Genomic DNA, 23,557 nt, shown 5'->3' on the forward strand with positions numbered 1-23,557 from the left:
CACTTTGATCCCAGTACATAGGATCGAAGCTGGACCGGATGGTTAGTGAGAGGTGGCGGAGACTCTAAGGGGAGTAGATAGCTCTCTCGAAGAACATCCACTACCCAAGTGTCCACTCCATATCGCTGCCAAGTTGCCCAATGGCTCGATAGACAACCCCCCCACCAGTGGCAGCAGCTGGAGGGGAACGCCAGCCCTAGCGTTTTCCTTTGGACTTCTTCTCTTTCCTTCCTTGTCCTGACTGTAAATCATTCTGAAAAGGACGGGAAGTCTCGGACTTGGGGGAGGAAGTAGTAGTCTGGGTTGTTTCCCTTGCAGAAGCTTTCTTAGGAGCCGAGGAGGTGCTAGACCGACTCACAAGTCTGGCCACAGCAGGATGCGAAGGCACAGAGGCTTTTGCTGCTGCCTGATGGACAAGCTGGTCCTTATCCTAGTCCCGACGCTTGTCCACCGCAGCATCCACCTGCTCTCTATCAAAGAGAGGCAGAACCCAGCAAAGGTCCGTTACGCACGGCCAAGACAGACTCAGAGCTGAGAGACCTGGATGCTCGGGGGAGTGCGGCGGCGTGCCTCTTGAGTACCAGTTTTGCACACAGGGGTGATGGTCCCGGAAGCAGCAGTGACTTTGGAAACTGAAAGACCACAGACCCAACCAGGAGACTGCTTGGAGAGCTACCATGGTGGTGGCTTCCGTCGTTGCCTCCTGCTGCGAGAGAGATGTTCTCAGCAGTCAGGTGTTGCAGTGACAGACAGAGACAAAGGCGAACCAGGTCCAAGTTAACCTGCATGGTCGGTAGAGGCCTATCTGACTGTGTAGAAGCACCTCTGGCAAGGCAGAAGAGGAGGAAGCAGCTGGTCTGAACAGCTGGATCTAAGGGAATTATCCTGCCTGGAGACAAGATCATTCACTTGACCCAGCACGCCATTAGCCAACGTCAACCAAGGAAGTCCCGTCGAAGCCTTGGGTTCCTTCACGGGACCAGAAAAGGATTCAAGGCGACAGGGACAATCTCCCAAAGAGGATGTCGTGGCTGCTTCCCCCAGATTGTTGTGCTGACGGATCAGCACTACGATCTCTGCAAACATCCTCTGCATTTCGGGGCTGTTTGAATCCCTTAGTTAAATGCCCAAGTCCTTCCAGGGATCAGTCTTCCTGATCTGCTCCTCCATCAGGAGGAACCAAGCTAGACCCCTTCGATCCATACTCGACGACTTTGGCGTACTATCATTGGTTTGTTTTGTTTGTTTGTATGGTGTTTTGTTTGTCTGTATGGTGTTTTAATGTTGCATGGAACCAATGGTTATTCAGCAACGGGACCAACAGCTTTATGTGACTTCTGAACCACGTTGAGAGTGAACTTCTATCACCAAAAATACACATCACTCACTCCTCAATGGAATGGCCGAGAATCGAACCCGCGACAAACGAGGTGGGAAGCAAACACCAAACTAACCACGCCACTGAGGCGCTGTACTATCATTGGGGTCCTAGGACTCCAGGGACGTAGGCCACCGTCACTAAATCCCTTGGAGAAGTCTCTATAGAGTTCCTACCATTCACCTCGCCCCTACCGGTGTATTATGTACTTCGGGAGAAAACACTTACTTCAAGAGGAAAGTAGAGGTCTTGAGGCGTTGTGACTGGTGCTCATTTCCGGTGTCAGGACGTGGATAAGTACTTTTTCTGATGGTGGGTCCAAACACGGTTAAGGTGGCCGCAACTAGTCCACTCTCTTGTTTACCCTATGTTATATGGTTTTTGAGCAATAAATACTTGTAATGGTACAGGGACTTTATGGACATCCTGTACAATAAGACAAAAATTTATCCCGCCATGGTTTCGCTGCCAAAACACACTCAATTTATTTCAAGTGCAATTTGGAGCGAATTAAGAACAAAATGGGTATAATCACAATCAAATAAGCATTGTGGAGTTTCAGTTGTGATGGCAGCAAGGATAAAACCATCGATTAAAAGGTAAAAATGAATTTCAGTTTAAACCATGACCCCGGGAATAAGAAGTTTAATACTTTCACTAATATAGGCAATAAAATATTGTTTTATTATGCTTATTACAACTGCAATCTTGAGTAAGATCAATAAACGTTACATAGGGTAAACAACCACAGTCTACCCATCATCATCGAGTGGCTTGGCCTTATTCACTCTATATTTAATTGGTGAAACAAGAATACAATTAGTACATCTTTAAGCATACCATTCAAAAGATTGAAGTTTCGTCAACATGTGATATATGAAAGCCCCATACGAACTAAAATAAGCATGTGACGCTCTTCGTAAAATATGTTTTCAAGGCAGTTTTGAAATCCAATATGGCGGCTACCGTGTGGATTGCAGGGTCTGGTCACGGATGGACTTCATCTTTCCCAGCACTCATTTGAACAATGTTAGCGTATATATGTAACGTTTATTGATCTTACTCAAGATTGCAGTTGTAATCAGCACAATAAAACAACATTTTGTTGCCTATATTACTTAAAGTATGAAACTTGTTATTCCCGGGGTCATGGTTTGAACTAAATTCATTTTTACCTTGTAATCGGTGGTTTTTATCCTTACTGCCATCACAACTGAAACTCCACAGTGCTTATTTGATTGATATTATACACATTTTGGTCTCAATTCACTCCACATTGCACTTTAAACAAGTTGCTGTTCCTGGTTCCTAAGTGTGCGCGCCACAAACACAGTTACGAACAGCAGACAACGACACTGCAAAGTTTTATTCTCTAAATTGTTTACTTTACTCATTATTTAGTTCAACTTTACTTTGTTATTTAAAAATGTTCATTTAGTAATTCATGTCTATTATCCCTTTTTCGCAACCAAATTACCCCCAAAAAATTACAGATATTTCTAAAGTAGATACAAGCCAATGTTTCTAACCTTGTTACATCTGGCTGCCGAAAACCATATAGGAACAGACTACAGATAAGTGGATTATATGTATATTTTTTTTTGCTAGCACTTTTCATTGATTTAAGTCTATATTAGTATTTTGATTTTTTTAAACAACTGTAAGCCAGAAATAAATGTAACATTTAATGTTTGCAAGCTAAGAATGGCAAAATCACCGTTGCCACATTAGTGGAGCTTAACACATACGCCGATGCATTATTATAAACGGTTTCCATGAATTCTAGTAGTCGTAGTAATGCAATAATGATAAAATTGCTTTAATATTTAAATATATATACTTTCAATACATAGGCCGATTTCACCAATTTCAACGTTTTGTGTTAGTCTTATACCCAGTTTGGAGGGTGAAAATATACCAACTGGCAACAGAGAGAGAGAGAAAGGAAGGCAAAGGAAGGAAGGTCAGGAGTGGCGGTGTAGGGGGGTGAGAGGGTAGGTGGAGCTTTTTACGCGTGTTCGTATCCATTACTGGATAATGGAGTTTTTGTCTCTTGGTACAAGGACAAGTGTCGTTATTCTTTACGATTAGTGATTCACGATACCCTTATAAATTACGGCACTGGGCGTAATGCACTTTAGCAAAATCTTGTTCTGATACGAGTGTTCGTTACAGAAATATTGCCCTAAACCGTGCTTGCACTGTACAGAAATATTGCCCTAAACCGTGCTTGCACTGTCTCTGAAACCCATAGTAGGTATGCTGCTTAGTGTCAATCAAGTTTTTTGTAATCAAGTATTTTTTACAAGCTAGCTATTGTATAAATTTGTATTTTTCTCAATCAAAACATATGCCCCTCAATGCCAACTTTCCTCTTTTAACGACTTTCTGGTCATTGCAAATTCGGCCCCATTAATTTCTTATGGTACGAAAACAGACAAGAGGCCCAGGGACCGAAAGTGATTGCGTCACACTACGGCGGTAATCCGGCAGTAAAACATCTTCATATATCCAAAAAGTAAATAATAAAAGATATATATGCGCATTACGATTATAACAATTACATGCATAGCTGATAATCGGCATGAATAACTGGTAAACTGTTCTGCAAGAAAGTTGAGTAGGGTAAATCACGGACGGCCAAGCAGGCCACCTACAATCAACGCTTGCCACCCTCCGAAAAAGTACATTACATGTATAACGCGTCCTGACACCGGAGATGGGCATCAGTCGCGACTTCTTGTTGGTGAGAAACGGAGCTAAAAACCTCTACTCTCCTTTTGAAGTAAGTATTTTCTCCAAAGTTAGAAATTAAGGCCAAATTTTAAGATTTAAACGTAGTGCAAATCTCACCAAAACGCATTCAACATTTTTACTTACAACTCGAGGTATTTAGAAGATTGACGCCATCTCGATGTTTACGGAGTCGCTTGTGTCAATAAACTAACCATTTCCTGTGATAAATCCACACACCACTTGTACCCACAGACGCTGGGGCACTTTTATCAAAACAATCTGAAAACTTTTCCTCACCGAGTAAACTGTTTTGTATAAGACGACGACGAAGAGTGCACGTCGATAATTTTTTAATTAATAGTAAAACATCAATATTTTACATATTTATGATGATTAATTTGAAAATATTCGTTATTGAAAAAGTATCTCGATTCTGACTCAAATTTAAGTAATTATTTTTTGGAATTAGAACGTTCTTTTAAGTCCTGTATTATGACGTCACGAAATCTTGACTTTCGTACCTATTGTAAATAATTGCTTTACTCAACTTTCTTGCAGAACAGTTTACCAGTTATTCATTCAGATTATCAGCTCTTCATGTAATTGGTATAATCGTAATGCGCATGTATATCTTTATTATTTACTTTTTGGATATATGAAGATGTTTTACTGCCGGATTATCGCCGTAGTGTGACGCAATCGTTTTCGGTCCCTGCGCCTCTGTTTTCGCACCATAAGAAATTATGGAGCCGAATTTGCAATGACCAGAAAGTCGTTAAAAGAGGAAAGTTACCATTGAGGGGCATATGTTTTGATTGAGAAAAATACAAATTTATACAATAGTTAGCTTGTAAAAAATACTTGATTACAAAAAACTTGATTAACAACTAAGCAGCATACCTCTATGGGTTTCAGAGACAGTGCAAGCACTTTTTTGGGCAATACCTATTTCTGTAACGAACACTCTTATCAGAACGAGATTTTGCTATAGCATTAACAAAAACCCAGTGCCGTAATTTATAAGGGTATCGTGAATCACTAATCGTAAAGAATTACGACACTTGTCCTTGTACCAAGAGACAAAAACTCTATTATGCAGAAATGGATACGAACACGTGTATAAAGCTCCACATACCCTCCCCCCCCCCCCCCCACCCCCCCCCTCCTTCCACCACCACCCTTTCCTTCGTTCCTTCGCCTTCCTTCCTTTCTCTTTCTCTTTCTCTCTCTCTGTTGCCATTCGGTATGTGTTGACCCTCCAAACTGGGTACAAGACTACACACAAAACGTTGAAATTGGTGAAATTAGGCTATGTATTAGAAGTAAATATACATAAATATTAAAGCAATTTTATCATTATTGCATTACTATGACAACTAGAATTTATGGAAACAGTTTATAATAATGAAACGGCGTATATGTGAAGCCTCCACTAATGTGGCAACGATGATTTTGCCATTCTTAGCATGCAAACATTAAAGGTTACATTTATTTCTGGCATACGGTTATTAAAGAAATTCAAAACACTAATATAGACTGAAATCAATGAAAAGTGCTAGCAAAAACAAAAAAAGCAAAAAAAATAAAAAAATGCATAATTCACTTATCCGTAGTCGTTCCTCTATGGTTTTTGGCAGCCAGATGTATGAAAACGTTAGAAACATTTGATTGTATCTACTTTAGTAATATCTGTAATTTTCCGGGGTAATTTGGTTGCAAAAAAGGGATAATATACATGGATTAAATTAAAATTTTTAAACAACAAAGTAAATTTAAACTAAATAACGAGTAAAGTAAACAATTTAGGGAATAAAACTTTGCAGTTTTGTCGTCTGCTGTTCGTAACTCTGTTTGTGGAGCGCGCGCTTAGGAAGCGGGAACAGCAAAGGGTTTAAAGTGCAATGTGGAGTGAACTGAGACCAAAATATCTATAATAACAATCAAATAAGCACTTTGGAGTTTCAGTTGTGATGGCAGTAAGGATAAAAACCACCGATTACAAGGTAAGAATGAATTCAGTTCAAACCATGACCCCGGGAATAAAAAGTTTCATACTTTCAGTAATATAAGCAACAAAATGTTGTTTTATTGTGCCTATTACAACTACAATCTTGAGTAAGATCAATAAACGTTACATATATACGCTAATATTGTTCAAATGAGTGCTGGGAAGGCTGGGGAAAGATGGTGGCCATCACTGATCAGAACCTTCCATGCAAAACGTAGCTGCCATATTGGATTTCAAAGCTGACTTGAAAACATATTTTACGAAGAGCTCACATGCTTATTTTAGTTCATATGGGGCTTTCATATATCACATTATGTTGACGAAACTTCAATCTTTTAAATGGTATGCTTAGAGTTGCAATTGTATTCTTGTTTCACCAATTAAATATAGAGTGAATAAGACCCGTCCACCGTGATGAGGGTTGGCCTTCCGTGATGTTTTACCCTATAGCAATTATTTACAAAAGGTACGAAAGTCAAGATGTCGTGACGTCAAAACACAGGACTTAAAAGAACTTTCTAATTCCGAAAAATAATTACTTAAATGAGAGTCAGAATCGAGTTGCTTTTTTAATAACTAATATTTTCAAATTAATCATCATAAATATGAAAATATTGATGTTTTACTATTTAAAAAATTATCTAGTGCACACTTCGTCGTCGTCTTCTACCGAAAAAGTTGTTTACTTAAAAACGTCCTGGTAAGGGACCGTGTTCCGATTGTTGTGATGAAAATGCCCCAGCGTCTGTGGGTACAAATGGTGTGCAGATTTATCACAGGAAATGGGAAGTTTGCTGACACAAGCGACTCCGTAAACATCAAGATGGCGTCAATCTTCTAAAATATTGAAGCGCAAGTGAAAATTTTGAAAGCGTTTTGGTGAGATTTCCACTGCCGTAGCCCCCCTTTTCACTACCCTGTTTAAATCTTAAAAATTTGGCCTTAATTTCTAACTTTGGAAAAAATACTTAGTTCGAAAGGAGAGTAGAGGTCTTTAGCTCCGTTTCTCACTAACAACAACTCGTGACTGATGACCATCTCCGGTGTCAGAACGCGGTAAAGTACTTTTATGGAAGTTGTCCAGCCGTGATCGTCGGTGAGTTGGCCAGTCCATGCAGTGTTTTACCGTACTTTTTCAGGAAGCTGGGTCAACGAACGGGCAAGATGGCCGCAGCTAGTCCAATCGGTTGTTTACCGTATTTGGATCTACACTCCCACCTAGCTTTAACTACGGGGAAACATCACGACAGGCCAACCCTCATCACGGTAGACGGGTCTTATTCACTCGATATTTAATTGGTGAAACATGAATACAATTGCAACTCTAAGCATACCATTTAAAAGACTGAAGTTTCGTCAACATATTGTGATATATGAAAGCCCCATACGAACTAAAATAAGCATGTGAGCTCTTCGTAAAATATGTTTTCAAGGCAGTTTTGAAATCCAATATGGCGGCTACGTTTTGCATGGACAGTTCTCATCAGTGACGGCCACCATCTTTCCCAGCCTTCCCAGCACCTATTGAACAATGTTAGCGTATGTATGTAACGTTTATGATCTTACTCAAGATTGCAGTTGTAATCAGCACAATAAAACAACATTTGTTGCCTATATTAGTGAAAGTATGAAACTTGTTATTCCCGGGGTTATGGTTGGAAACTGAATTCCATTCTACCTTGTAATCGGCGGTTGATCCTTACTGCCATCACAACTGAAACTACCACAGTGCTTATTTGATTGTTATTATACACATTTTGGTCTCAGTTCACTCCACATTGCACTTTAAACCCGTTGCTGTTCCTGGTTTCTAAGCGCGCGCGCCATAAACACAATTTCGAACAGCAGACGACGACAGACGACGAAACTGCAAAGTTTTATTCCCTAAACTGTTTACTTTACTCGTTATTTAGTTTAAAATTTACTTTGTTATTTAAAAATTTTGATTTAATTCATGTATATTATCCCTTTTTTGCGACCAAATTACCCGAAAAATTACAGATATTTCTAAAGTAGATAAAATCAAATGTTTCTAACGTTTTTCGTACATCTGGCTGCCGAAAACCATAGAGGAACGAATAAGTTTTTTTTTTTTTTTTTTTTTGCTTTTTTGTTTTTGCTAGCACTTTTCATTGATTTCAGTCTTTATTAGTATTTGAATTTCTTTAATAATCGTTATGCCAGAAATAAATGTAACCTTTAATGTTTGCATGCTAAGAATGGCAAAAATCATCGTTGCCACATTAGTGGAGGCTTCACACATACGCCGTTCAATATTATCCTGTTAAGCGTCCGCCCCTGATGAGCTCGCTGCTAACGTACCGTCACGCTTTTTTGTAATCAGCGATATTCAGCACTGATGAATAGTTTTCAAAAGTTAATATTTGATTTTTATGGCTTGTTATTCATACTGTAATTAACTATTAACTGTAGGAAATTCTCTCTCTCCTCTCTCAGTCCAGTCACTCGGCAAAGAAAAGTCATCTCACTCCCGCAATTGGAAGAAAATTTTGTATCATCACTGGAGGATTCAGAACTAGAGCTTCTCATCATCAAATAGGTTATCAATATCACACTCCTCATCTAGTATTTGATTGATCTCACCTGAAGAAATATTGCCTCCTCTTTGGGACATTCATTGTGAAAGACGCGAAATCCAATTTGTCTCGATAAACGCCCGAAGCGTATTTGAAAGAAAACCAACAGGGACAGGCAGTTTTCTAGCATAAGCGACCACCAGGAAAGAGTCGCCAGGCTGGAAATAAGTTTCCCATGTGCTGAGAGTGTTACCAAAATGATGTTCATACACTTTACTATACGAGTAAACGTATTATTACGGGGCTGACGGCTTGACAAGCACAGTTAAAGTCTTGAAAGTAATATCCCGTTGAAGGCGCTACCGAGTAGATCGCGGTAAACGTATTATTACGTGGGTGACGCTTAACAGGTTATAAACTGTTTCCATGAATTCTAGTTGTCATAGTAATGCAATAATGATAAAATTGCGTTTAATATTTATGTATATATACTTCCAATACACAGCCTATTTTCACCAATTTCACGTTTTGTGTAGTCTTATACCCAGTTTGGAGGGTCAACACATACCGAATGGCAACAGAGAGAGAGGAGAGAGAGAGAGACGAGAGAGAGAGAGTGAGAGAGAGCAGAGAGAGAGAAAGGAAGGCGGAGGAACGAAGAAGAAAAGGGATGGCGGATGGAGGGGGGGGGGGGGGGGAGGGTACCGGTGGAGCTGTTTAATACGCGTGTTCGTATCCATTTCTGCATAATGGAGTTTTTGTCTCTTGGTACAAGGACAAGTGTCGTTATTCTTTACGATTAGTGATTCACGATACCCTTATAAATTCAGGCACTGGTGTAATGCACTATAGCTAAATCTCGTTCTGTTAAGAGTGTTCGTTACAGAAATAGGTATTGCCCAAAAACGTGCTTGCACTGTCTCTGAAACCCATAGTAGACATGCTGCTTAGTTGTCAATCAAGTTTTTATAACCAAGTATTTTTTACAAGCTAGCTATTGAATAAATTTGTATTTTTCTCAGTCAAAACATATGCCCCTCAATGCTAACTTTCCTCTTTTAACGACTTTCTGGTCATTGCAAATTCGGCCCCATAATTTCTTATGGTGCGAAAACAGACAGAGGCCCATGGACCGAAAAACTATTGCGTCACTACGGCGATAATCCAGCAGTAAAAACATTCTTCATATATCCAAAAAGTAAATAATAAAGATATATATGCGCATTACGATTAAATAACAATTACATGTATAGCTGATAACAATCTGCATGAATAACTGGTAAACTGTTCTGCAATGACAGTTGAGTATAGCAATTATTTACAATATGGTACGAAAGTCAGATGTCGTGACGTCATAATAACAGAACTTGAAAGAACGTTCTAATTCAGAAAAATAATTACTTAAATTTGAGTCAGAGTCGAGTTACTTTTTCAATAACGAATATTTTCAAATTAATCATCATAAATATGTAAAATATTGATGTTTTACTACTTATTTAAAAAATTACAGTTTAGTGACGGACCGTTGTAACACCATTTTGCCCCGGTCCATAATCCCTCCGCCAAGGTAAGTAGTTCTCGCAGATGACCCGCAGCATACCAAACCCGACCCCAGCCGACCAAACCCGAACCCAACCACAGGACCGAACCCGAACATGCATCAACATGAAAGCAAGATTCTCTTCGATATTTTTAATCTTGCCCAACTAATCTTTAGGACCTCCAATTTAATTTACAGTATTCTTTATTTTCACCCATGCCCAACTGAAATGTAAGAGCTCCATTTTTTTCCCTTCGTTATTCTATTTTTTTTCCCATGCTTGCCCAACTAATTTGCAGGAGTTCCATTTTTTTTTTCCATTATTCGATATTTTGACTCTTGCCCACGATAGTTTTACCCGTGCCAACATAATCTGTAGGATACATTTTTTCCACATATTCGATATTTCTTTCCTTGCCCAACTCATCTGTATGACCTACATTTTTTTACATTCTTCGATACTATTTTTCCAGGTACTAGTTATCCGCTAGGATACCTAGTACCTGGAACGGACCTTTCTCGACCTTCCTCGACCCTTCAGTCTGTTCCTGCTTCTCAGCCAGTTCAGTGTTTCATCATGTCTTCTGCCGACAATTTGTCTTGTTCCGCACACGTGGCGTTCGCTGCCGCCGTTCCAGTCACGCTGGAAGACATTTACATTTTGTGTCAAGACGAACGATCCCTAGTCACTTATTTAATGAAAACAGGCCTACTGGGGGATTTTAGTGGCGTCTGCAAGGCCTGTAATGAAGGCACCGTCGGCCTATTCAAAAAAGGGGACACTCAATGGCGGTGGTTGTGCAACGAAAGGCACTGCCGCAAATACATTCGATTCTCCAGGGTCATTCTTCTCGGGGTCCCATCTCTCCCTGAAGAGCATCTTAGTGCTCATACACGGCTGGGTTCACGACGCTTCCCAGAAATATATGCAACTAAATCTGAGGATCGGCTCGCCCAACACTCTTGTCGACTGGTTTAATTTCTGCCGGGACGTTTGTGTGGATATTCTGGTGATGGACAATAGGAAAATGGTGGCACCTGGTCACGTGGTCGAGATTGACGAGTCCAAGTTTGGTAGAAGGAAATTCAACAAAGGCAGACGTGTCGATGGTTGTTGGGTTCTCGGCGGGATTGACCGCCAAACAAAAGAAACATTTTTTCAGGTTGTACCAGACAGGACTACAGAAACACTTCTTCCTATTTTAATTGATAACATACATCCTGATTCAATTGTCATTCTGATTGCTGGAAATCATATCACACTTTAAGTCAACATTTCAAATCACACAAAAACATTAATCACACATTGCATTTTGTAGACCCACACGAAAAAGATACACACAAACACCATAGAATCTACTTGGCGGGTTTTGAAACGAAATGTCTTACCTAGAAGTGGTACCAGTAAAAAATTTGTATAATTCATATTTCGCTATGTATTGTGTAAAAAAACGTTACCTAACTCAAGTTGATTGTCCTTTTAAAGCATTCTTAGATTTAATTAAACGTGTATATCAATTAAATAAAGTAGTTTCAACACCTGCCAAATTGAAGGCCAATATCGCTGAAAACAAACAATCACGAGACGTCGCTCCCGCTGTACTAACGGATCGTCACCTCCACCCGTGCCTCGTCCACAAATTCCCCTTGTTCCGTCATCTCGGACAACAACCGTCCCGCCAAGAAAGAAAAAAAAATCCTCTACCCCAGAAGATTTCAGCGACTCCGATTTCTCTTGTTAAGTTCTTTATTTCTGGGAGGGGGGGGGGGGGGGACCGGCCAATCATCGGACGACGGAAACATCTCCAAGGTAAGGTTATCAATGTAAATGCACGTTATTTTCATTATTTTGACAAAATTAAGCACGCCATTGTTATTTCCGCTTTGCTGAAGTCAGGGACGCTCAACACATCCGAACATTCACGTCCGCTAGAAGTCCACGTGTTCGAACGCAGTCCATGTGTTCGAGCAAACAATTTGGCCTTGACTTTAACCAATGTATTCTCGGAAATATTCATCTTGTTTAGTTATCAGTAAGGATTTACGGGTGCCAGCCATATGTATGGACAAGTTAAATAGGTTAGATATTTATAACTGTTAACTTACTACATAGGGGGGTCCGGGGGGGCGAAGCCCCCCGGCCAGGTAAGGACATGCGGACTTAGTTTGGTTAGGTCGGTTCCTTTGGTTAGGTAGCAATCAGTGTTAGTATACTATAATGGGGGGTCCGGGGGGGGTGGGGGGCGAAGCCCCCCGGCTTAGGTAAGGACGTGGAGACTAACTATGGTTAGGTGGTTCCTTTGGTTAGGTAGCAATCACTTATATACTATACTGGGGGGTCCAGGGGGCGAAGCCCCCCGGCCATGGTAAGGCAGCGGCCTAAGTTTGGTTGGATGGTTGTTCGTTTGGTTACGATCACCGGAGCTCCTACAGTTTAGTTGGGACAGGAGCTCCTACAGTTTAGTTGGGACAGGAGTCCTACAGTTTAGATGGACAGGAGCTCCTACAGTTTAGTTGGGACAGGAGCTCCTACAGTTTAGTTGGGACAGGAGCTCCTGGGGGTACAGTTGAGTTTCAGGAGCTCCTACAGATGCTTGGAAAGGGAGCTCATACAGTTTAGTGGCCACTGGTGGTTTTTTTTTGCTAGGGTTTCGTGGTTTTTAGTGTTCATTGCCGTCGTTTGGTTAGCCTAACACAACGGGTGACGGGACCTCCTACATTTTTGTTGGTACGTGAGCTCCTACAGTTTACTTGGCAACGGGTTTCGTCTGCTAGGGTTTTGTTGTTTTTGTGTTCGTTGTCGTCATCTGGGTTTTCCCCCACCAAAAACCCCGGTTCCCAATCGCTACATTACCGTTTTCATTTACTCGTATGTACTCCCCCACCCAAAAACCCCGGTTCCCAAAAGGGTCCCCCACCCCCATTATCGTTTTTATAGGTTTCGGGGTCATGAGTAGTCTGCATATTCGTTGGGCAGGCCTCGTAACCCCTTCTGTCCGGGCCGACAATCCCTCCGCCAAGGTAAGTAGTTCCATCCGAAACAGCTGACCGAAAAAACAGCTGACGAACAGCTGACGACCTCGTGTGCCCCGATGCGCGACCCCAAGGCCGACCCAAGAAGCCATGCGACCTTCCCAGTCGCTTCTTGGTGTCCTTCCCGAACATGGCTTCGTCCACCTGCCCTCCCGCGACCTCGCGCTATCCCACTCACGAAGAGTTTGCTGCGCTCAATCGGTTCTCTTTCCTTGATTTGATGCTATTATGTAATGACGAAAGGTCATTGTTAATATTTTAATGAAAAGTGGCCTTATTGGCGATTTCAGCGGTTCGTGTAATAAGTGTGATGAAGGCACATTCGCCTGATCAAGCTGGCGAAACATTCCAGTGGCGGTGTGTAACGTTCGAAGATGTCGGAAACTGAAAGCAATTCGGAATGGCTCCTTCCTTCTCTGGGTCACACCTATCCTACATGACTATTTTGGGCTTGATCTATTGCTGGCTTTACGAACTTCCCCAGACATTTGTAAAGATGAATCTGCGTATAGGTTCCGACCATACCATAGTTGATTGGTACAATTTCTGCCGCGAAGTTTGTATTGAGATTTTGGTGCAGGACAACCGGAAAATCGGGGGGCCAGGACACATCGTGGAAATTGACGAATCCAAATTTGGGAAGAGAAAATTCCATAAAGGTAGACGTGTCGATGGTTGTTGGGTCCTTGGTGGGATTGATCGCGAAACAAAGGACACATTCTTTCAAGTTGTTCCCGATAGATCTGCAGAAACACTCCTCCAATTTTAATTGAAAACATTCATCCAGAGTCAACCGTAATTTCAGATTGTTGGAAATCCTACCACACGTAAGTCAGCATTTCAAAACACACCTTAATGTAAATCATTCACTACATTTTGTTGATCCCAATGATAAACGCATACACACAAACACAATAGAATCCACATGGCGGGTCTTGAAACGAAATGTTTTGCCTAGAAGTGGTACAGTAAAAAACATTATATCAATTCACCATGTATTGCATTAAGAGCGTTACCTTTCAAATGTAGATTGTCCTTTTAAAGCTTTTTTAGAATTAGTTAAACGTGGCATATCCATTAAATAAAGTAGTTTCAACACCCGTTAAAAATGCGGTCTAATTCCACTGAACGCAACAATCATTGATAGATCGCTCTACCCAAACGGATCCGTTTAAAACGCGAGTGTTTGTTTCCCCCCAATTTCATCCGGCCCGATCCCGCCAAAATCACTCCAGCCAGCTCGAAGAGAGGAAGGTTCGAACCGTCCGAATTGTCTGACGATTCCGATTTCGAACTTTAGTTCTACCCGTCCGACTTGTCCGCCGATTTCCGATTTCGAACTCCCCGATTTGCAACCCAACAAAGGTAAGTCCGGTTTTATACTTTTTTTTTTTTTTTTTCAGATCATACGACCTGCTCGATTCAATTATCTGTATTTATTTTCAAAGTAGGGCCAACGAAAGTGTTAGTCCACCCGTTCTAAACTCGGCTTCGGTGGTGTTCGTTTCGTTACGGTCATTTTTAGTTAGGTACGTTCGTTTTTTTTTCTATGTAACCACAGCCGTTATCAATGTAAATGCGTTATTTTAATTATTTGTCCAAATTAAGCACGCCATTGTTATTTCCGCTATGCACAAGTCAGGCACGCTCAACACATCCGAATTCACGTCCGCTAGAAGTCACGTGTTCGAACGCAGTCCATGTGTTCGAGCAAAACAACGTGGCGTTACTTTAACCAATGTATTCTTGGAAATATTCATTTTGTTTAGTTATCAGTAAGGATATACGGGTGTCATCCATATGTATGGACAAGTTATATTGGTTAGATATTTATAATTGGTAACTTACTACACAGGGGGTCCAGGGGGGCGAAGCCCCTGGCCAGGTAAGGACATGCAGACTAGTTTGGTTAGGTAGGTTCCATTGGTTACGTAGCAATCACTGTTAATATACTATACTGGGGGGTCCAGGGGGCGAAGCCCCCCGGCCAGGTAGGACGTGGACACTAACTATGGTTAGGTTGGTTCCTTTGGTTAGGTAGCAATCACTTAATATACTATTACTGGGGGGTCCAGGGGGGCGAAGCCCCCCGGCCAGGTAAGGGCACGGCCTAAGTTTGGTTAGGTTGGTTCGTTTGGTTACGATCACTGGAGCTCCTACAGTTTTGTTGGGGTAGATTACAGTTAGTTGACCGGACCGTGTAACACCATTTTGCCCGGTCCATAATCCCTCCGCCAAGGTAAGTAGTTCTCGCAGATGACCCGCAGCCTACCAAACCCAGACCCAGACCGACCCAAACCCGAACCCAACCCACAGGACGAACCCGAACATGCATCAATAGAAAGCCGATTCTCTTCGATATTTTTAATCTTGCCCAACTAATCTTTAGGACCTCCAATTTAATTTACAATATTCTTTATTTTCACCCATGCCCAACTGAAATGTAAGAGCTCCATTTTTTCCCTTCGTTATTCTATTTTTTTTCCCGAACATGCATCAACATGAAAGCCGATTCTCTTCGATATTTTTAATCTTGCCCAACTAATCTTTAGGACCTCCAATTTAATTTACAATATTCTTTATTTTCACCCATGCCCAACTGAAATGTAAGAGCTCCATTTTTTTCCCTTCGTTATTCTATTTTTTTTTTCCCACGCTTGCCCAACTATTTTGCAGGAGTTCCATTTTTTTTTCCATTATTCGATATTTTGACTCTTGCCCACGATAGTTTTACCCGTGCCAACATAATCTGTAGGATACATTTTTTTCCCCATTATTCGATATTTCTTTCCTTGCCCAACTCATCTGTATGACCTACATTTTTTTACATTCTTCGATACATATTTTCCAGGTACTAGTTATCCGCTAGGATAACAAGTACCTGGAACGGACCTTTCTCGACCTTCCTCGACCCTTCAGTCTGTTCCTGCTTCTCAGCCAGTTCAGTGTTTCATCATGTCTTCTGCCGACAATTTGTCTTGTTCCGCACACGTGGCGTTCGCTGCCGCCGTTCCAGTCACGCTGGAAGACATTTACATTTTGTGTCAAGACGAACGATCCCTAGTCACTTATTTAATGAAAACAGGCCTACTGGGGGATTTTAGTGGCGGGTGTGCAAGGCCTGTAAGTAAGAAGGCACTGTCGGCCTCTCAAAAAAGGGGACACTTTTCAATGGCGGTGCAACGAAAGGCACTGCCGCAAATACATTCGATTCTCACGGTTCATTCTTCTCGGGGTGGTCCCCATCTCTCCCTGAAGAGCATCTTGGTCCTCATCCACGGCTGGGTTCACGGACGCTTCCCAGAAATATATGCAACTAAATCTGAGGATCGGCTCGCCCAACACTCTTGTCGACTGGTTAATTTCTGCCGGGACGTTTGTGTTGATTCTGGTGATGGACAATAGGAAAATTGGCGGACCTGGTCACGTGGTCGAGATTGACGAGTCCAAGTTTGGTAGAAGGAATTCAACAAAGGCAGACGTGTCGATGGTTGGGTTGTTGGTTCTCGGCGGGATTGACCGCCAAACAAAAGAAACATTTTTTCAGTTGTACCAGACAGGACTACCAGAAACACTTCTTCCTATTTTAATTGATAACATACATCCTGATTCAATTGTCATTTCTGATTGCTGGAAATCATATCACACTTTAAGTCAACATTTCAAATCACACAAAAACATTAATCACACATTGCATTTTGTAGACCCACACGAGAAAAAACATACACACAAACACCATAGAATCTACTTGGCGGGTTTTGAAACGAAATGTCTTACCTAGAAGTGGTACAGTAAAAAAATTTGTATAATTCATATTTCGCTATGTATTGTGTAAAAAAAAAACGTACCTAACTCAAGTTGATTGTCCTTTTAAAGCATTTTAGATTTAATTAAAACGTGTATATCAATTAAATAAAGTAGTTTCAACACCTGCCAAATTAAGGCCAATATCGCTGAAAACAAAACAATCACGAGACGTCGCTCCCGCTGTACAAACGGATTCGTCACTCCACCCGTGCCTCGTCCACAAATTCCCCTTGTTCAGTCATCTCGACAACAACCGTCCCGCCAAGAAAGAAAAAAAAAAATCCTCTACCCAGAAGATTTCAGCGACTCCGATTTCTCTTGTTAAGTTCTTTATTCTGGGGGGGGGGGGATTGGACCGGCCAATCATCGGACGACGGAAACATCTCAAGGTAAGGTTATCAATGTAAATGCACGTTATTTTCATTATTTTGACAAAATTAAGCACGCCATTGTTATTTCCGCTTTGCTGAAGTCAGGGACGCTCAACACATCCGAACATTCACGTCCGCTAGAAGTCCACGTGTTCGAACGCAGGTCCATGTGTTCGAGCAACAATTTGGCCGTTGACTTTAACCAATGTATTCTCGGAAATATTCATCTTGTTTAGTTATCAGTAAGGATTACGGGTGCCAGCCATAGTATGGACAAGTTATATAGGTTAGATATTTATAACTGTAACTTGCTACACAGGGGGGTCCAGGGGGGCGAAGCCCCCCGGCCAGGTAAGGACATGCGGACCTTAGTTTGGTTAGGTCCGGTTCTTTGGTTAAGTTTAGCAATTCAGTGTTAGTATACTATACTGGGGGGTCCCCAGGGGGGGGGTCGGAAGCACCGGCTAGGTAGGACGTGGAGACTACTATGTTAGGTTTTGGTTCTTTGGTTAGGTTAGGGGCAATCAAATAATACTATTGGGGGGGTCCAGCTAAGCCGGCCAGGTAGGGCACGCGGCCCTAGTTTGGTTAGGTTGGTTCGTTTTGGTTACGACAACCGGAGCTCCTACAGTTTTTCGTTGGCAAAGGAGCTCCTACATAGGTTGGACAGAGCTTTCCTACAGTTGGCCGTTGGAAAGGGAGCTCATACCAGGTTTAGTGCCCCTGGTTTTTTTTTTTGGCTAGGGTTTCGTGGTTTTTAGTTGTCATTGCCGTCGTTTGGTTAGCCTACACCACGGGTGACGGGACATCCTACATTTTTGTGTACGTGAGCTGCTACAGCTTTTACTTGGCAACGGGTTTCGTCTGCTAGGGTTTTGTTGTTTTTCTTGTGTTCGTTGTCGTCATCTGGGTTTTCCCCCACCCCACCCCAAAAACCCCGGTTTCCCAATGGCTCCCCCATTGTACCGTTTTCATTTACTCGTATGTACTCCCCCACCCAAAAACCCCGGTTCCCAAAAGGGTCCCCCATTATCGTTTTTATAGGTTTCGGGGTATTTAAACCGCTGGGCGCCAAAACAAGCGTCCGCCATCTTGTTTGTATTGCTCCGCCGATTCCATAGCAGACGAAAACCCCTGGTCAACTGAACTGTAAGCGCTCCTTTTGTTGGAACAGGAGCTCCTACAGTTTAGTTGGAACAGGAGCTCCTACAGTTTAGTTGGAACAGGAGCTCCTACAGTTTAGTTGGAACAGGAGCTCCTACAGTTTAAAAGTTGGAACCAGGAGCTCCTACAGTTTAGTTGGAACAGGAGCTCCTACAGTTTAGTTGGCAACGAGTTCCGTCTGCCAGGGTTTGTCGTGTCCTTCATTTTCGTCGTTTGCCTCTCTCCCCACACACCGGTTTCCCAATCGGTCCCCCCTTACAGTTTTCTTCATTTACTTTTAACACTCGTGTGTTCTTCGCACCCGTTTGTTTTTCCCAATGGGTTCCCCCATTACCGTAATTTTCGGGTTTCCAACACTAGGCACATGTTTCAAAACTAGCGCCACAAACGGCCGCCATCTTGTTTGTATTCTTCCGCCGATGCTCGGCAGGGAAACTACTCGTTTTTTTACACGATCTGCAGGCGCTCCCGGGGTAAATTTAAACCGGGCGCCAAAACAAAGCGTCCGCCATCTTGTTTGTATTGCTCCGCCGGATTCCATAGCAGACGAAAAAACCCCTGGTCAACTGAACTGGTTAAGCGCTCCCAGCGTTTACGCCTGGCTTTCTTCTTTGGTGAGAAATCGTGTTTCGATTGTTGTGATAAAAGTGCTCCAGCGTCTGTGGGTACAAGTGGTGTGCGGATTTATCACAGGAAATGGAAAGTTTGTTGACACAAGCGACTCCGTAAACATCGAGATGGCGTCAATCTTCGAAACATTTTTAGTTGTAAGTAAAAATTTCTAAAGCGTTTTGGTGAGATTTCCACTGCCGTGGGCGCCATTTTCAGTAACCCTCTCTGTTTTAAATCTTAAAATTTGGCCTTAATTTCTAACTTTGGAGAAAATACTTACTTCGAAAGGAGAGTAGAGGTCTTTAGCTCCGTTTCTCACCAACAACAAGTCGCGACTGATGCCCATCTCGGGTGTCAGGACGCATTATAATGTACTTTTTCGGAGGGTGGCTTGCATTGATTGTAGGTGGCCTGCTTGGCCTGCTGTGATGTTCTACCCTATACTACTAATGATCTAATGTTCACCTAAACATTCAGCTACGCACTAGGCCAAACTAACTGTTGGGTCTCAACTGTAGCTAGTTCTAGGACTGCATGAGCGTGAACGGCGAACCTTAAGGCTAAGTGGTTCCGCTTCACCTGCCAAAAAGTAGTCTAGATATACTACTAGGCTAGCCGAATTCATTGTGGATTCCTTATATATATTTTCGAAGACCAATTAACCAAACCATTAACCACAGAATGCCACGTAGGATTACAAATAAGCCTAGTTTGCATCTTGCGTCATTCGCACTTAGCGATGCAGATCAACAACACGGGTTGCCTTTGACTTTCCCGCACTTTACATACATCCCTACGTGCACATTCCTTTATGTCCTACTTTGAATTACAGTTTACGAAGAACTGCAGAACAGCGCCACACTTACTCTAAGTAGGTCTAAATAACCTGGATCACACTAGCACAAGAAATGTTTTTGTTTTCAATTGCCGCGTGGACACGACCGGTAAAATCTTACCTTCTTTCACTCGTCTCTTCAGTATGCAACCATACTTCAAAACTAAAATACAAACTTACCTCGGGCGCTTTGTCTTTGGCATCCGAGATGATGTTATACAATGTATAAAGACGATCAACAGTCGCCATGTTTGTTAAATTTGGAGTAATGCACACCAACTAACAAGCCACAACCGACCAAACGAACTTAGGCAGGGTAAGCGCGTTAAGTACTGCCAATCTTCCGCTGATCTGTTACTTGATATCTTGAAAATAAACAGTTTAAAATTTTTCATATATCATCTTTTTATTAAATTTATTTAATACAATTATGCTTCTAATTGTTATTTTAAAATATGATTATACATATACTTGCTTTAAAATCTTCAGGTATGTATTTAAATATGAAAACAAATTAAAAATATATGGTAACAATGCAAGACCCACGCTTACTAAACAAAAGACATGAGTAGTTTTTGAGTTTTTATTTTCTTCTAGAAAAAAATTATTATTCTTTTTAAAAGACTATAAAATGACCCATGTCATAATAAAGAGTATTTATTATCAATTTATATGAAGAAAAAATTGCTTTTTCTCTGTAAAGGCTAAATTCCCACAGTTCCTCAAAATGTCCCTCTAATGTCTTTTATACAAATCTCATTATAAACACCACTTGGTTAATTTCATATAAAATACTATATTATAAGGCGTTAGTAGCTAATGGTAATGAGTTCTTCGTTACTGTTACTTACTTTCTAATAACCATTCTGTACATAGTTAAGATTTAATTTAGTCTTTCAAACTTAACTAGCCATATTCCTTACTCGCCTAGTCAGTAAAACGCATACAAGTTTTTACTTTCCCGAGTAGACATGAAACATTCTTTTCATCGTGATTTCCTGGTTAGAAACGAAAGGGTAGGTTTCCTTATCTTATAGGGTGAGGATTATTGTTGAAAGCTAGATCTAAAGAAAACTCTAGATATTGGTTAAAAGTAGACCTAGGAAATAAGAACTGCTTTCCTAAAAATTAAAAACAAATTATCTCGACGATTCTGAAATGTTCCTGAAAAAAAATTGGTTGCTCGCATATTTTGTTTGCTTGTTTGAAAAACTATTGAGGAAATAACATTTAATCGTCATATTGACTATTGCAAGGAGGTCACAATTCTTTAAACTGGAGCTGGAATATTAAGTTTAGATCAAAGACCAACCGCTGGGACCTATGAAGTCATTCGGCGCTGAAAATAATGCTGAAACAATAGTTAGGAGAGGGTGGAGAGTGCCATATTAGCAATGAGGCCGCGCCTCAGGGGCCCCCAACTTACAGAGGCCCCCATTCCATAAGATAATGACAATAATAACTCCATTATTATCTTATTATTAATATAATGATGATTTTCATAACGATGATAATTATAGTACACGTTGGTCAGCAAATGCTGATGCTGTTCACGCATTTCGAATGGAGTACGTGTAAATCAATCTGGGATGTAGTAAATGAAATTATTGAAGGTGGTGATGAAAAAGGAGAAACAAAGGCCAAAGCTCTATGCCTTAGCAATAAATTTAATAGGTTAGAAACAGGAATTTTGACAAAAATATGAGATTGCCTCCTTTCTCGTTTTGATGCTGACAATAAACCACTGCAAAGTGCAACCATGTCACTGAATACAGCTGTTGAAGTACTTCAGTCACTCAAATCATTTGTATCACATCAAAGGGAGGAATTTGAAAAATTTGGAATAGAGAAAACTGGCAAGAAAGACTATCTAGCAGAAAACCAAAGAAAAAGGTGTCGCAACTCTAGAATAGACTACGATTAAAGTCTTCAGTCTGTAAATGATTGTGTTTTCTTCTAGAGATAAATTTAGAGTTTAATAAATGAATGGGAGGGGCTCCTGTGGGTTGCATTGCTCTGGACCCCAAGTGATGTTGAAAACTATACTCTGTTTTTTTGTGTGTCCATCCGCCTGTGGTGTTTTTGTATGGTAACACTGCGTCCCGGGCTTTAGATAGTTACGCTATGTGTAAGTTTTAGGTAAATAAAAGGATATCTGTGTGTACATTTACAACTGGAAAGTGTTTTAATAATTTACTGTATGCGAATTACACCGTTAATATTCTAAATAGGATGTTATTATACTCGTTGAATGTAAGCTGAATGTAACTATTTTTTCTAAAGCCCGAGACGCAGTGTTACCATACAAAAACACCACAGGCGGGTGGACAGATAGAAAAAAACAGAGTATAGGTCTACTGAACATTGTTAAAATAGCCGTTGTCATATTTAATATTTGCTTCATAAAATTTTTTTATCTGAAGCCACCAAGTAATTATAAAAGTTTTCAGAGGTAGCTAAGCCTAAAAAGAGGCAGCTAAATTACTCAATCACTGATGACCACCAATCAGTTTAGAGAACTATGTATTTTGAATTACAAAACCAAGTCATTCATTTCGCGCCACCGTAAAAAGAATGCTGGATGACACTATTTTGTATGTTATGGTAACAGAATCAAAATGGTGTTTGATTTTTGTGTAAAATTAAAAATATGAAAAAAGTTTTTTTTTTTTTTGTCATATTTTGCTTTTAAATTCACGTATTGACACCTGACACGAGTAAGCTTATTAATTATCATACAGGAGCTTGCATTTCAGATGTTTTATTTATTTTTTTAAGCTTTCCATGTTGGTCCAGCTCTGTGGCGTAGAAACTCCTTTTCAGGTGCTGGAGCACTTATACTGTGACTCGAATTCCCATTTTCATAGCATGTATTTCCTCCACAATAATAATTATTATAATTCTCGCATGGTCACTTAATGTCAACACCACATGCTGACCCAATAAAGTGTAACAGATGTTAAACACCCCTGACAGTACAGCATTTACTTATTGTGTGCCCAAATTGGACCCTGCAAAGATCAATTTATCTACGGAATTCAAAAATGAAAAGTATTCTTGCTGAAAGCAAAGATTTTTCAGTTACTAACATCATAATTTTTTTTAAATAAGACAGGTTTCTCAAATAAAGTTAAATCTTTTTTATTTATTCATTTTTTCCCTTCTTCTCAGGATTAACCCCTGAGAACCAGCCCGAGAAGAGTCTGCTTGAGACTCAGAGGTCTGGAAAAACTAAGCCCTATTAATAATAATATAATTATTATACTGGTAGCTGCTTACCAGTGGCCATTTACAACTACATTTTTTTTCTTTGTCATTATCACCTTACGTTGAGCAGGCCTGGGAAAAACAAAAGAATATCGGTTGTAAGAACAAGGGAAGGGCCCACTAATCCCTCATTTATTTCATATTATAATTGCTGGCAACAAGGCTCTTTTATTGCAAACCTTAATAAATGAGTCATAAGGAATAAGTAATTACCAAATCTTTGATGGCCCTCGAGACCATAACCAAGTGCATAATTGGCCCTCAAAAAG

At 40.8% G+C, this 23,557-nt stretch overlaps 1 protein-coding gene across 3 annotated transcripts in view; it reads right to left on the reverse strand.

Annotated features, from left to right (window-relative positions):
- The window catches only part of LOC135197833 (apoptosis inhibitor 5-like), a 74,486-nt gene extending 54,124 nt beyond the window's left edge, over nt 1-20,362 (reverse strand). For all 3 annotated transcript variants that reach the window (XM_064224984.1, XM_064224983.1, XM_064224982.1), the window contains exon 1: nt 20,202-20,362. In XM_064224984.1, the coding sequence (XP_064081054.1) occupies nt 20,202-20,270 (69 nt within the window). In that variant the 5' untranslated portion in view covers nt 20,271-20,362. The remainder of the gene's footprint in view (nt 1-20,201) is intronic.
- Nucleotides 20,363-23,557: the final 3,195 nt, after the last annotated feature.

This window comes from Macrobrachium nipponense, chromosome 21 (assembly GCF_015104395.2).
Source record: "Macrobrachium nipponense isolate FS-2020 chromosome 21, ASM1510439v2, whole genome shotgun sequence".
Taxonomy (NCBI): Eukaryota; Metazoa; Arthropoda; class Malacostraca; order Decapoda; family Palaemonidae; genus Macrobrachium; species Macrobrachium nipponense.